This window comes from Dipodomys merriami, unplaced genomic scaffold, assembly GCF_024711535.1.
Source record: "Dipodomys merriami isolate MVZ:Mamm:240054 unplaced genomic scaffold, mDipMer1.0.p SCAF_160, whole genome shotgun sequence".
Taxonomy (NCBI): domain Eukaryota; kingdom Metazoa; phylum Chordata; class Mammalia; order Rodentia; family Heteromyidae; genus Dipodomys; species Dipodomys merriami.
In genome coordinates this window covers 753,416-767,792 of record NW_027202938.1, presented here as the reverse complement: position 1 = coordinate 767,792, position 14,377 = coordinate 753,416, and the positions used below count along the sequence as shown (strand labels likewise).

General features: G+C 39.1%; 1 protein-coding gene across 3 annotated transcripts in view; it reads left to right on the top strand.

Moving 5' to 3' along the window:
• Positions 1 to 14,377, top strand: part of Lama4 (laminin subunit alpha 4) — a 174,511-nt gene that overhangs the window by 97,856 nt on the left and 62,278 nt on the right. For all 3 annotated transcript variants that reach the window (XM_070024772.1, XM_070024773.1, XM_070024771.1), the window contains 3 exons: positions 6,969 to 7,080; positions 9,964 to 10,131; positions 12,472 to 12,665. In XM_070024772.1, coding sequence (XP_069880873.1) covers positions 6,969 to 7,080; positions 9,964 to 10,131; positions 12,472 to 12,665 — 474 coding nt within the window. The remainder of the gene's footprint in view (positions 1 to 6,968; positions 7,081 to 9,963; positions 10,132 to 12,471; positions 12,666 to 14,377) is intronic.

Genomic DNA, 14,377 nt, shown 5'->3' with positions numbered 1-14,377 from the left:
AGTGATCCAATTTGCTTTAAAATAAATCATTAAGAAAGTTAACATATGCAATCACCATAGATTTCCCAATTGACAGGTTTTCTTGAAAAACATGCTTATGAGAAACTTCAGTATTTTCTTCTGGTTAAATGTTGCCATTAAGATAGTCATTCAGCCGTTTGTCTTCACATTTTATAGGTAAGAGCTAGTGAGCATACAGAAATACATTTTATTATGTAAAGTATACAAACAAAATGTTTGGTAAAGGATACATTCAGTGCTAAAAGGAAATAAAGGGTTTGTGTTGAGAAAGCAATTTTGCCAGTTGGCCAAAACAAAGTCACTTTTAACCTTCTCTTTATCCAACAAACTAATAACTTTTAGAACAAGAATGGATTTTTTAGCCACAAGAAAATAGTATTAACTGTGAATAGACTTAAAAAGAAAATAATGCACTTAAATACAGCATGAAGAAATACAATGAAAAGATGTGACAGATTTGAGAAGATAAAATTTCAAAATACCAATGAAACAATTAAATAAAACAAAAATTAAAAAGTCAAATAGACTAAAACAATATTAAGGGAAACATGATTCGTAAAAAAAAAGTCATAGATGAATAAGAAAAGCATTGAAACATGAGCAGAGTCAATAGAGAGACCATTCAATATGCTCCCCAGAGGCCTAGTAGAAAAACATTCATTTTTCTTCCATATTGTAGCCCAAATTAAAAACAATCTAAGTCACAAAGCACCTTAAAACAGGTAACACACCAGAAGAAGTTGAGGATTGAGAGTGTTCAACACAACCTGGGCTACATCATGAGATTTTTCTCAAAAGAAAAAAAATGTCTAATACTTTTTTTCCTCATAATTCTCTAGCTCCTGTTGCTGCTGCTTTAGCACCTAGGTGTTTGAATATCACAAACTGTCAAAGTTCTCTCCAAAACAGTTTTTATGTCCTATGAAAAATAGAGCTACAAGTGTAACTCAGTGGTAGAGCACTTATGCAAGATGCTCTGAGTTCAGTCCTCAGCGTGGAAAAAGAAAGAAGAAAAAGAAAAGAAAAGAAAGAGAAGAAGGGAAGAAGGGAAAATGGGAAGGTAGGAAGGAAGGAGAGAAAGAGAGGAGAGAAAGAAATAAAAATAAAGAAGGAAAGAAAGAAAAAAAGGAAGAAAGGAAGGCAGAAAGAAAGGAAGGAAGGAAGGAAGGAAGGAAGAAGGAAAGGAAGAAAGAAGGAAAGGAAGAAAGAAGGAAAGGAAGGAAGGAGAGAAAGAAAAAGAAAGAAAGAAAAAGAAAGAAAGGAAGGAAGGAAGGAAAGAAGGAAGGAAGGAAGGAAGGAAAGGAAAGGAAAACTTATTCTAATATTATCTGTTGGCCTTGTATTTCCTAAACTTTTAAAAGATAATGCTTCTAAACATGTAAATTACTCTAATTGCAGCCTTGGAAGATTTACCTACTAGGAGGATTGGGTGGGGGGCGGAGGGGAAGATGGGATGGGAAGGGGAAACAAAGGAGGAGGCTACAATGCTTGATAAGAAATGTACTCATTATCTTGCTCATGTAATTGTAACCCCTCTGTACAGTATTTTCACAATAAAAAATGCATGTTAAAATTGCCCCTAGCTTCCATAACCAACATACAGTATATTAATCCAACCACTAGCCTAAAAGAACAATGAAATTCTTAAGTATAAAAGAATTAACAAGAAGTGTTTGTCAAAATTGATTGTTAAACCAGGCACTAGTGGCTCATGCCTGTAATCCTAGCTACTCAGGAGGCTGAGATCTGAAGATGACAGTTCAAAGCCAGCCCAGGCAGGAAAAGTCCATGAGACGCTTATCTCCAATACACCACCAGAAAACCAGAAGTGGCACTGTGGCTCAAGTTCTAGAATGCTTGCCTTGAGCTGAAGAGCTGAGGGACAGCCCCCAGGCCCAGAGTTCAAGCCCATGACTGACAAAAAAAAAAAAAAAAAGAAAGAAAGAAAAGAAAAGAAAAGAAAAAGATTGTTAATTCATTTGGCCATCACGGTTAGGCCTTGTCAATTCTTTTTTTTTGGGGGGGAGGGGTGGGGGTCCGGTCGTGGGGCCTGAACTCTGGGCCTGGGCGCTGTCCCTGGGCGCTTCAGCTCAAGGCTAGCGCTCTACCACTTGAGCCACAGAGCCACTTTCCGCTTTTTTTCTTTTTGCTTATGTGGTAGTGAGGAATCAAACCCAGGGCCTCATGGATGCAAGGCAAGTGCTCTACCACTGAGCCACCTTCCCAGCCCAGGCCTTGTCAATTCTTAAAGAATTGTTTTCACCTAGATTGGCTCCACCCACAGGTCAGAGTTACAGGTCCTTTAGTTGGAGTGTTTTTCTGCTTGTAATATAGTTAAGTACAGGCAGGGAATAATGGAACTTTGAAGGCAACCTCACACTGTTCTGGGCAACCAGAACAGAACACCAAAATAAGAGACTAAAGATAAACTACAAAACTTTTCCTCTGTCCATTTTCAACAAATCGTACAGCAAAGTAACATCTGATTCTAACAGTCCTGGTGGCACAAGAGTCTGCAGAAACATTTGGAAACAAATACACAAGATTGAACCTGATGTTTCTCTAGAATCCTTCAAACCCTTATGCTTCAAAAGTCTATGATTGTTTCTTGGAAGAACTTAAGAAAAGCTTTGCGGTAGAAAGCCTTTTATCAAGAAAGTAACTAATATTTGGCTTTGAGTATATGAAAAAATGCATTGTATGGTTTCCACAGCACTAAAAATGAAGTTGTCTCTTGAACTTGACAAGACATATCTCTGTTGGCAAATTATCTATTACATGGGTTTCCTGTGGCCCAGATCTCACAAATCATATTCACCACAGTTATTAGTGTTGTGCTAATCTCCATATGCAAGTCCTTCACCCCTCATTGGAGAGGTTGTTGAGCCCTTTCCTCTCATCCACACATCTGTGCTCACAAACAGCCAGTGTCCAAAGAGCTTTCCTATTGCCATGGTCACATCTGTAATGAAAATACCAAAGACTATTCCAAAATTCTACTCTCCTATGTTCCCAAAGCCATCGTGCTCAAGGTCAGAGTGCTGCTAAGCAACAAGCAGAGATGGAAATGATGGCTGTCTCCCAGTCCCAGTACTACTTTTCACTCTCTGAGTCTTAAAAGACTCACTGCAGAGCCCAGAGTCACTGAGTGACAGCACCGACTGCTGTCCAGCTTCTCCATCTCTGTTCTCCCCAAAAGTATGAGGTTCATCAGTGGTCCTGCCCCCCCAAAAAAGAGTAAAATGAAAAGAAGTAGTCCATGTATGGTGGTGCTCCCCTATAATCCCAGTTGAAGTAGAAAGATAGCAGCCTGAGTTCAGTCCTAGCCAAAATACTGGACCTGGTCTGAAAACTAAACAAAAGAAAACTAAAAAGGGCTGAAGATGTGGCTCCAGTGGTACTAATGGTTATCTAGCAAGCACAACATCCAAAAGTATTTCTGAACACCACCTGGCAGGTAACACATTAGGTGCTGAGAGTACAGAGGTGTACAAGGCCCTACTGTCAAGCTGTTCAGAGTCTAATGATAGATAGATAGATAGATAGATAGATAGATAGATAGATAGATAGATAGATAGATAGATAGATAGATAGATAGATAGCTATGGCATACCATGTAGTAATGAAGGCCTGGAAGAGGCTAAAGGGAAAGTCACGGAAAGAAATCCTGAACTCTTTCATTGGGAAAAGGTTTGTGTATTGAAAATGAGTCAGGTTTGTCAACAACTTCCATGCAAGGGAAAGTACTACAATGCCAAGCATGGGAAACAATATGCCCTGTTCTTGGTACCAGATTTTTAACCTGGAAGAAAATTTATTGTAAGGACAACAGCAGGATGGAAAGCTTAAAAAGTTGTCAGGGGCTAGGATGTAGCTTTGCTAGGCTTGCCTAGCAAGTACAATGTCCTGGGTTCGATCCCCAGTACCAAAAATGAAAAGACAAAAATATACAGTTAAAAAGCAAACAAACAAAACACCATTTCAGGGTGCTGGTAGCTCACACCAGTCATCCGCGCTACTCAGGAGGCTGAGATCTGAGAATCATATTTCAAAGCCAGTCCATAAGACTCTTATCTCCAATTAACCACCAGAAAATCAGAAGTGGAGTTGTAGCTCAAAGAGATAGCATGCTAGCCTTGAGCAAAAGAGCTCAGGCACAGTACCCAGGATGTGAGTATAAGCTTCATGACAATAAAAAATTAAAATTAAAAAAGTTGCCAGTGGTTGACATAAAGAACCTTGCCCACAATGGGTAGGAACATAGGAATTTCATTTTGTGGACTTCAAAAACCCACTGAAGTATTCACTAGAACAGCCAATCAGATTTGCAAAACATTCCCCTAACATATGTATGGCAGGCTGGCCAAGAAGATTCCAAGAGCTGGGACATAGTTGGAAGACTGCCACAGTAAACTCGACAAGAGCATGTCTGGTTAGGTCTTTGCCAGCACTTGTGAAAGGACTTGCCTAGAACAGGGATGGACTGAGACTGGTGGATGTGGAGAAGAGGAAGAAAAGCCAGAATCACAAGTGGAGTAAAAGATGGGATGCCAACTGGAAGTGAGAAAAAGGAGGCACATGGAGAGAAGTTATGTCTTCGAGAGATGATGACTAAGACTAAAACTGCAGAATAGATTACTCTGAACACTTTGAAGAGTGAGAAATCTGTGGATGAGATTAATCTGCACTCAGAGGATAGATCTGGGCCAAAAAGGCCTTTGGAAGTCATGAATGTTTAGGAGGAAAAGAAGCCCACATAAGTAGCCATTACTGTCCAGATTCTGAAATCACTCATCAATATTCCTATTATTATTAATTTCTCCAGACTATCCTCATTCTGCATTCTGGAGTAATTACTAAACCTTTCCCCTTTCACCCATAAACCTATCCTAGTTTAAACAATGAGAAATATGATCATCCTATATATTGGTTATCATCTTCACTAAATCTGGTTATTGGTTTTTGAATTAACATTCTAGGTATACTTTCCTTCATGAACTGTATAACTGAAAACTCCTTGCCACTTTTTTATCAAATAAATGCAAGGAAAATTCACCATTAATCCTTCCAAATGTAAACCATCAACCAATTTATAGTTTTGAGGCAATATTTTAACTTCAGCTTTTATGATATGTCTATGTCGTTATTTTCTTCCCATGAATGAAGTTACAGGAAAAAAAATTTGAAGAAAATATCACTTCAATACTATATTACATTAAGTAATTTAAAGGTAATTAGTGCCTGGTATAAGGGCTTATGCCTATCATCTTAGCTACTCAAGATACACTTATCTCTATTTAACTGGGAAAGAAAGCTGGAGCTAGAGTTATGGCTCAAGTGACAGAAGTCCAGCTATGAGCAAAAGAGCTAATCAAGAATGAGAGTGGAAGGGCCTGAGTTCAAGATGAGCACTGGCATGCATACATACACATACACACACACACACACACACACACACACACACACACACACACAGAGTGATGAATGTTCACTTTGCTACAAACTGGGTTTTATTATATGTATGCATCTGTGGAAGTCTAGCTGTTTATCTCTATATCTCACAGTGCCCTCTGGTGTTTAGCAGAAAGAATTTTTTAGGTGTGGCTGCTTCCAGCTATTTTTATCACTTGAATTCAGTTTTCATGTCAAAAATAAGTTTAATAACAATAAACCTTTCCCTTGAAAAATAAAGCTAGAGTAAAATGAGTTTTTGTAATTATAACTATTTAAACACCATCAAATGTGTACATGTTCAAAGCTTTTTTAATGTATTAGATATTTATATCTATAGATTTTTTTTTCAAGCAATGAAGATTACCAACAGTAATCATCATGCTTGTCTATGGTACATAAGCCCTGGGTTTGAGTCCTTATGACCAAAAATACCAGAATAATCTTATTTTATGCATCATTTAATCCAGACCAACACTTTGCTACACAGCTGAGCCAAGAAAACACAAGGCAAGGCAAGGAAGCCCTTAACAAAAGCCAGACTAAAGAACTTCCCCTCCAGTTAAGTATAGTTGGTCTTTCTAATGCCAAGAAGAAATTGTACCCTGTGCTGTTCACGTAAGTCTGAGTTCTGGCCTTGAGCTATGTCCATACTCTTAGCTCATCTTCTGTCCTTGACAGAATCTCTGTCTGTCTGTCTGTCTGTCTGTCTCTCTCTCTCTCTCTCTCACCACACACACACACACACACACACACACACACACACACACACACACATACACCTGCTTTCCTCAGAATCCACAACGGAATTGGGATTTAAGGTTTACAAACACTATATGGGAGCTCTGAAACAGAAATGTCAGGGTTGAATGAATAAAATCAGCTCTGCTGAAAAGAGCTCCATTCAATGAGCCAAATCTGCCTGAGCAATTATTCGAACAAAAGTACCATCCACATCGATGGGAAATTGGAGCGAAGCTCTGAAATCTGCCGTTAGCCCAGTGAACATAATAATCCTTTAAGTCTCCATGGCAATTCAGTTTCAGCAGTGGTTTGGACCACCCAGGAGCCCCTGGACAGTGGGAACTTTTCAAGGTCTATTTATCTTTAGATAATTTTCTCTTCAAATCTTCAAGCTCTTCAATAGGTACAATGTCAACTTGATCAGCAGCCCTGGGTCATTTCCTAGCCTGGCATTGAGAGATACAGCGAAACTTCAAAGATAAATTACATGGGAAAGGTGGCTGCTTTAGATTGAACTATGACTTATGGCTTAGGAATAACATCTTATTTCATAGCATTTTGTGATTCTAAAAATCAGCACTCAGCCCTCAGGCATGACTTCTGGGGCTGTTCTACATGTGATAGAACTTTCACATCCCAGGAGAATTTATGTTCATAAAATGATTGCAATGTTTTCACCTACTCCACATGCACTTATCCAAGCGTTCCATTTCTCATAAATTTTATCTGCTGTTCACTTGGATTCTTTGTAGGGAAATCAAGCTTCAAGAAAGGGGCAACTTGTTCAGAAGGAGAGTATGGATACCATTGACCATGCCACTCAGCTTGTAGAGCAAGCCCACAATATGAGGGATAAAATCCAAGGTAAGTATATTCTCTTTCAATTCAAATTTAGTGTCAAGAAAATGTATAATGGGTTATTACAGTGAAAAAAAGCCTACCATCAGTGATTATTGTGTACTAGAAACTTAAGAGGGTGATAGATTTTTTTTTTTTTTTTTTTTGTCGGTCGTGGGGCTTGAACTCTGGGCCTGGGCGCTGTCCCTCAGCTCTTCAGCTCAAGGCGAGCTCTCTACCACTTGAGCTACAGCGCCACTTCCAGTTTTCTGGTGGTTTATTAGAGATAGGAGTCTCACAGTCTTTCCTGCCCGGACTGGCTTTGAACTGCGATCCTCAGATCTCAGCCTCCTGAGTAGCTAGGATTACAGGTGTGAACCACCAGCACCCGACCGATAGATTTTAATTCACATAAGGTCTTCAATTCACAATTGTTTCTCTAGTATTTCTGAACCCTTGTTCCTACTGGTGGCATTCAAGGGAAAATGTCCAGAATAATTCCCCTTTCCAAGTATTTCACCAAGTTTATTACTAGGATACTTTTCTAGGAGAGAAAAATCACATGTTATGGTGTTCCTAAAATGCAAGCATTAAAAGCAGGAAACATAGGGTTTTTCTGCTATTTACAGACAAATAATTGCCTTTAGAATGGTAGTAAAGAGATTCAGATCCTAAGGTGCTTCTGTGGTGCTCTTCTCCACTGAGTAGGTAGACAAGTTTCTCCAGTCCCCCACTCAGAAGAAAAGGGGGTGGGACCATGTGATATTTCTTTGCCCTAAAACACTGTGACAGACTATCTTTCCGTTTGGAGATTTACTTATTTGTGCTCTAAACCTCTACTAAGTGCTGCCTGTATCTTGAAGATGATATTAATAGTACACTAAAAGCCACCTACAGTTTCCTAACCAAAAGAGATTGGGGTTGTTCTGATATAAAGAGACTTTCCTTAGGTTAGATCCAGTGCTTGTGTTTCAATATATAATAGTACTATATATAGTACTATATATAATAGTATAATAAATATCAAATACATCCCAGAGTACAAAGACAGTAAAGGATTCCACAGTGGAAGATTCGTATCTCTGTACAGATAGATCAGGGCATATTCCAAGCATAGAAATATAAAAAACCAAGGTGCATAATTTACATTTTCACTGATGTCTATAATACTCAATATAAAGTTCCCCTTCTCACATCCTCAATTTCTCAGACTTTTGCATTTACTGGTAAAATATTCTTTTCCTACAATACTTTAGAGTTACTATTGATTTGTCCAAAACAGTAAGATGGAACCTAGAAGATTAGGTGACCCCATCCAATTAAGAAATGAATGCTTCTTTAGGCAACAAATAAAAGTAGATGCCTCGTCAGCCATTCAAAGGCAATACATCACTTTTAGTGTTTTATAACCCACATTTTGATTCTAAGGTGTTTCATTTGAAAAGAATCTAAATCTTCATATTGTACCCTTAGTCATGCGAAAGGATAGAGAAATATGAATGGGACACAGTAACTTCTATCCATTTTTTTAGTCTCCTTAAAATAATGTGTGATTAGTCTCCAAAGACCAAAGGCAAAAATTTTACTGTCTATATTTCCTATAACCTATACCAGACGTAACTAAAACAAAACAGACCAAAACTCTGAACATACTATTTGCATCAAAATGCCAAAGAATTCAACATTTTAAGTACTAGAATTCAGAAAAATATCAATGTTTAGTTTTTTCCAAGGGATAATATTTTTAGGCATTATGTTTGAAAAGAGGATGTTTTAATCCTCTGATAACCTTTTTTTAAAAAAGCATATCTTGGTTTCCTAACACCTTCTAGGGAATGCTATAATTTTATAGCATTAAGAATTTTCTGCTCCCATTAATCTCTCTTCTGTCAGAATTCAGGAATGGTGTACAACACCAACAGTGTGTCATTCATCATTCTCGGCCACCTCTAAAATAGCTGCTAGTGACCTTCAAGCCATTATCCACATAAAATACAACCCCTTATCCCTGTGTGATTTATGTGACGCCAGTGTTTGTTTACCCATCTTGTCTGACCAACCACATAGATCATTGTAAACCACAGACACACAATTTCATTTATGCCAGGAAGATAAAATGCTTCCTCCCTGAGTTGCCATAGGACAAGATAGCAATTACATATGTTTCTTCTGATCATATAGAGTAGGGATGAGGGACTCAGCAATTTGGGCCAGCTCGGCACGAAGCTTAACGTGCTATTGTGTAGACAAGTTATTTAGTCCCACTGAGCCTCAATGTATCCTTTGGTTCTAAAATCCACCAATCTCCATATAGAACAGGGTGAAAAGACCCTGATCAAATAGCTTGATCTTCATAAACAGTCTGCAGAAGGCAAATAAAATTGATTAACAAGCTGCCATTTTATAATCTGTCTAGAAAACAACAGGAAAGGTTCATTTGGATAACTCTCAGCATGCTCTTATTTTGCCTAGGCTTTGTTTTGTTAAATCCTTGGTTAAAATACAGTAAATACCTCCAATACCTCCCACCAATGATAGACAAGAGATACTTCTGAACATTTTTTCTGAGATAAGTATTTCTATAATAGGTTGATCTAAGGGCTCATTGCCCTTAAGTAAGAGTTTCTTGAATGGGTGTGGATGCGTGCAGGGCAGCTTTGTAGCAGTCTGTTTCCATTCTGAAGATGCCCCATAGGATGCAGCAGGGTTCCCTCTGGTTTTCTTCCTCTTCTGAACACATAATGAACTCCAGTGCCAGCACCATTGTTCACAGCATGATGTCAGTCTTTGAAGGAACCTGTTCTTGCATTGCAGGATCAGCCTAATGCGTGCCTCCTGGCCTGCATTCCTCTGTGCTTTCAGTTAGCGTCCGCTCTCCTTGTCCCTGTTTCACCATGTTCCTTCTTTCAGAGATCAACAACAAGATGCTCTATTATGAGGAAGAGCAGGAACTTGGCCCTGAGGAAGTTGCTGAGAAGTTGGTGTTGGCTCGGAAGATGGTGGAGGAGATTCGAAGCTATCCATCATTCCTCACACAGAGAGAGCTTGTGGATGAGGAAGCTGATGAGGCCCAAGATTGTATGTGTCTTCAACATCTGGCTGACCCAGCACATGTCTGCTTTCTTTGTGGGTCCAGGAAAGGATCCCAAGCCACAGGGCAAATGTGGTGAAGAAGCAATGAATTCTCAATATTCATGGTTATGTAGGGTTTCTTTGTGGGTTTAGGGAATCATTCAGGAAAACTTAATTGTAAGAGCTAGATTTTAGATCCAGGCCCAACTTTACACCTGTGGGAAATAGCTGAAGCTACAGAATTTTTCCTGTAGAATTTTTAGAGATTTAGCACTTGTGAAAATGTATAAAACAGAGGAAGGAAGGCTCTGAGCTACTAATTCCCAAGACTCTATATAGTAAGGAAATTTATACCGAAAAGGCATCAATACTATAATCCTCGCAACATTCATGTTCTGAGCCCTAAAAGACATTTTATTAACTTTTACCTCCAACAGAAAATCAACATTTTTTATGATAAAGATGGGCATCAAATCATAGACGTATTATTGAATCCATGGCTTGATCATTGTATCACTGCATACCAACCCAACTCTTATGCATTCAACTAAAACACTTATTTGCTCATGAGTTAGAAATTTAGACTGGTCTCATCCTAGACAGCTCACCTCTGCTGAGTGTGGCATGGGCTAAGCTTACTCATGTATATGGGCCTAGCTAGGAAGACTGGGTCTCTCCCTCTGTATGAGTTTTACTGTTAAGGAGGTAGCCTAGGCTCATCACATGGTGGGACATAGCTGTCCAAGAGGGTAAGACTAGAAATTATAAGGTTTCTTGAGGCCTTGGAGTTCACCCATGTACTATCCACTCTTATTGGGAAAAATTGCTCAAATTCAAAAAGTAGGAAGATGGGATCCATTCTTGATGGAAAGAATCACAAAGAATTTGTATTCCTTTTAATCTTACATGATTAACTAAAGAAATTTCAGGGCTGGGAATGTCGCTTAGTGGTAGAGTGCTTGCCTACCATGCATGAAGCCCTGGGTTCGATTCTTCAGTACCATACACAGAAAAGGCCAGAAATGTGCTGTTGCTAAAGTGGTAAAGTGCTAGCCTTGATCAGAAGAAGCTCAGGGACAGTGCTCGGGCGCTGAGGTGTTCAAGCCCCAGGACTAGCCAAAAAAAAAGAAAAAGAAAGAAAGGAAAAAATTAATTTCAGCTTGCATACCATATTTTATTGCTACTGCTAATATCTCACAACACTATTTCAATTCATTAATAACAAAATTATGGTAGTTATTAGACCCATCTCCAGATCTTATTATTGAATGGATTAATAAAGTAATACATATCCTGGAATAATTCTAATTTGGTCATTTAACATATTGATCACTCTGTAAGTTATGCTTTTAAAGCACATTGTAAGGAGGGGATCTAAATGTTTCCATGAACTACAAAGACCAAAGGCAGTACATTTTTCCCACAATTGTTACTCTCAACCTCTGCTAGTAATTATTGCGGATACCATCGAAGAGCATTATTGGCATAAAGATTTATTGTGGAACAAATCTGTAAAGTCTTAGCAACAGAGAGAACCAAAGAAGAATCACAGGCCCCAGATCTAAGTCAGGATGAGGCTCACAGCCAGGAAAGCTGGAACTCCAGTACCACATCCAGATGTTCCCAAGCCCCTGGCCTGCTGTGGCATTTAACCAGGGGACCAATTGTATCTCTTGATAGCTTCTCTCCATGTTATTAGCTCATACTTTCTTCACTCAGACAGGAATTTGTGTCTTCTCAATGATTAAAGACAATACAAACCTCAACAAGACAGACTGATAGGCCCTGAAGAAATACAGAAGTAAAGCATTGTCAACACACATGCTTTTGAGGATACATACAAAGAAAATTTAAGAATACTATATCACTATTAGCCTTTATACCTGTACAGATCATGGTGGAAGTTTGACCCTAGGAACTAACACTTGCCTGGGAAAATAAAATTCAGAAAATAAATAGTTAGTTTTGTCTTATTACTGACAATGTAATTTGAGGAATTTTTGATAGTTAAAAAAACCATTATGTATCCAAGTCTCATTTGCCAGGATAAAATGAATAATAATTGAGATAACAATAAACAAGATATATTGCCATGGTTTCCATATAAAACTAAACTAATTAACCCCTCTCAGCTCAGTCTTGCTGAGGGGCTCCTAAAGTGACCATTCTCCTTTTTCCCACATCCCATAACAGTTCAAATATAAAACATGGACTATTTTGTCAACAGTGGAATTAATCTCAATCACTACAGAAAAACGGCCTGAAAATTTTGCAGTCCTGCTAAATGTTGGAAGAGTGGAAGGAAGCAGAAGTCCAGACTAAATCTCTGTCTCCATTTCTTCTCAGTGCTGAGCCATGTTGAGAACTGGCAGCGGCTGCACAATGATACCCGCTCATTGTTTCCTGTCATCTTGGAGCAGCTGGATGACTACAGAGCTAAGCTGTCAGACCTCCAGGAATCACTTGACCAAGCCCTTGACCATGTCAGGGATGCCGAAGACATGAACAGAGCCATTGCCTCCAGGCAACGGGACCATGAGGTATGGTGGGGAGTAACTGTAAATACAGGTCAGGCATAGACATTTTGAACTTACACCAACAAGGGACAAGTAGGAATTTTTTTTCACTATTAGTATATCTAGTCGACTTTTTAAATATAATGACTTTTTAGTACTGTGCTTGTGAGTGTGTGTAGCTAAAAAATAAGGTTGACACTATCATTGTTTAGTTCTTGTTTTGATAGGTGCTAGGCCAAGGGTGGTAATATACACCTGTAATCTTAACTGCTAGAGAGGCAGATAAGTTAGTGAAACTCCATCTCAATAAACAAGCCGAAGCCTATAATCCCAACCATAAGGGAGGCATCGTGATCTAAGGTATGTGAATCATGCCCAAGTCCAGCCAAGGCAAAAGGCCTACATCTGAAAAAGAACCACAGCAAAATACCCTCCCTCCCTTTCCCCACATCCAGGCGTCCCAGGACACACCTAGCTTCACTGTCTGAACAGTTTTTGGCTCTATTCTCTGTTTTCTTTTCCTCTACACTTTCTTTAGTTCTGGTCTTTTTCTATTTCTCAACCCATAACCACTTCTTCTCCCCTCCTTTCTTGCTCCCTTCCATGCTGTCCTCCCTGCCCTTCCAGAATGGTCTATCTGATCTTCCCTCCCACAACTTACCCTCCCAGCAGATCTTATTTAACATTCCTGTCATTAATTTTTAATCTATATTGTACAAAAGAGCTTTACTGTGGTCTCTCTCTCTCTCTCTCTCTCTCTCTCTCTCTCTCTCTCTCTCTCTCTCTCTCTCTCTCTCTCTCTCTTTCTCTCTCTCACACACACACACACACACACACATATACATTATACTTTAATCAAATTAAAACTCTATTTCTCTGTCTTCCCTGGGCTCCCTAAATCATAATTACTGAACAGCTTTCATTGAGTTTTGTTATGCCATCTTCATACATATAGACATAGTGTTCCTCAGTATTATTTTTTCTCCATTATTCTCTTCTTTCTTTTCCCCTTCCCTTGGCCCCTCAAACAATCCCACAATTACAATCATGCTTTGTTTCCTACAACTCCAGGAAGACCAACCTCAATCCCATGTGCCTTCTGCATAGCTCTGTTTCTGTATCGTGATCATGTGGGAACAGATCATCTTCTCAAATTCAAGTGGCTCCAAGATGCTAGTCAATTGTGCCTTCTTCATCTTTGGGTCCTAAAGCCTCTATTTTAATGCCTGACACAAAATAATTCAGGAAACATTTCTTAATTCCTTGATAATCATTAAGGGCTTTCTAATTGTGAGATTTCCTGAATTGTACCTAAGTTTATTTATTTATTTTTTGTGGATCCAGTCGTGGGGCCTGAACTCTGGGCCTGGGCACTGTCCCTCAGCTTTTCAGCTCAAGGCTTGCGCTCTACCACTTGAGCCATAGCGCCACTTCCGGCTTTTTTCTTTTTGCTTACGTGGTGCTGAGGAATCGAACCCAGGCCATCTTCCCAGCCCTGTACCTAAGTTTATTGAAAATCTATTTTCAGCCCTGAATAATAAGTGTTTCTTCCTTGCTGAGATTAAAAACCCATTCCTCTAGCCCATTGAATAGCACTGTTCTATTTGCAAGAAGAGATTCTGAGCATTTACCTAAGGAGTGCTATGTGAGAAATTGTACTTTGAACTTATGTGATTGTCCCAGAAGATCATAGGTGAAGACCCCAAGCCATGATCAATACAGAGAACCCTGAAGAA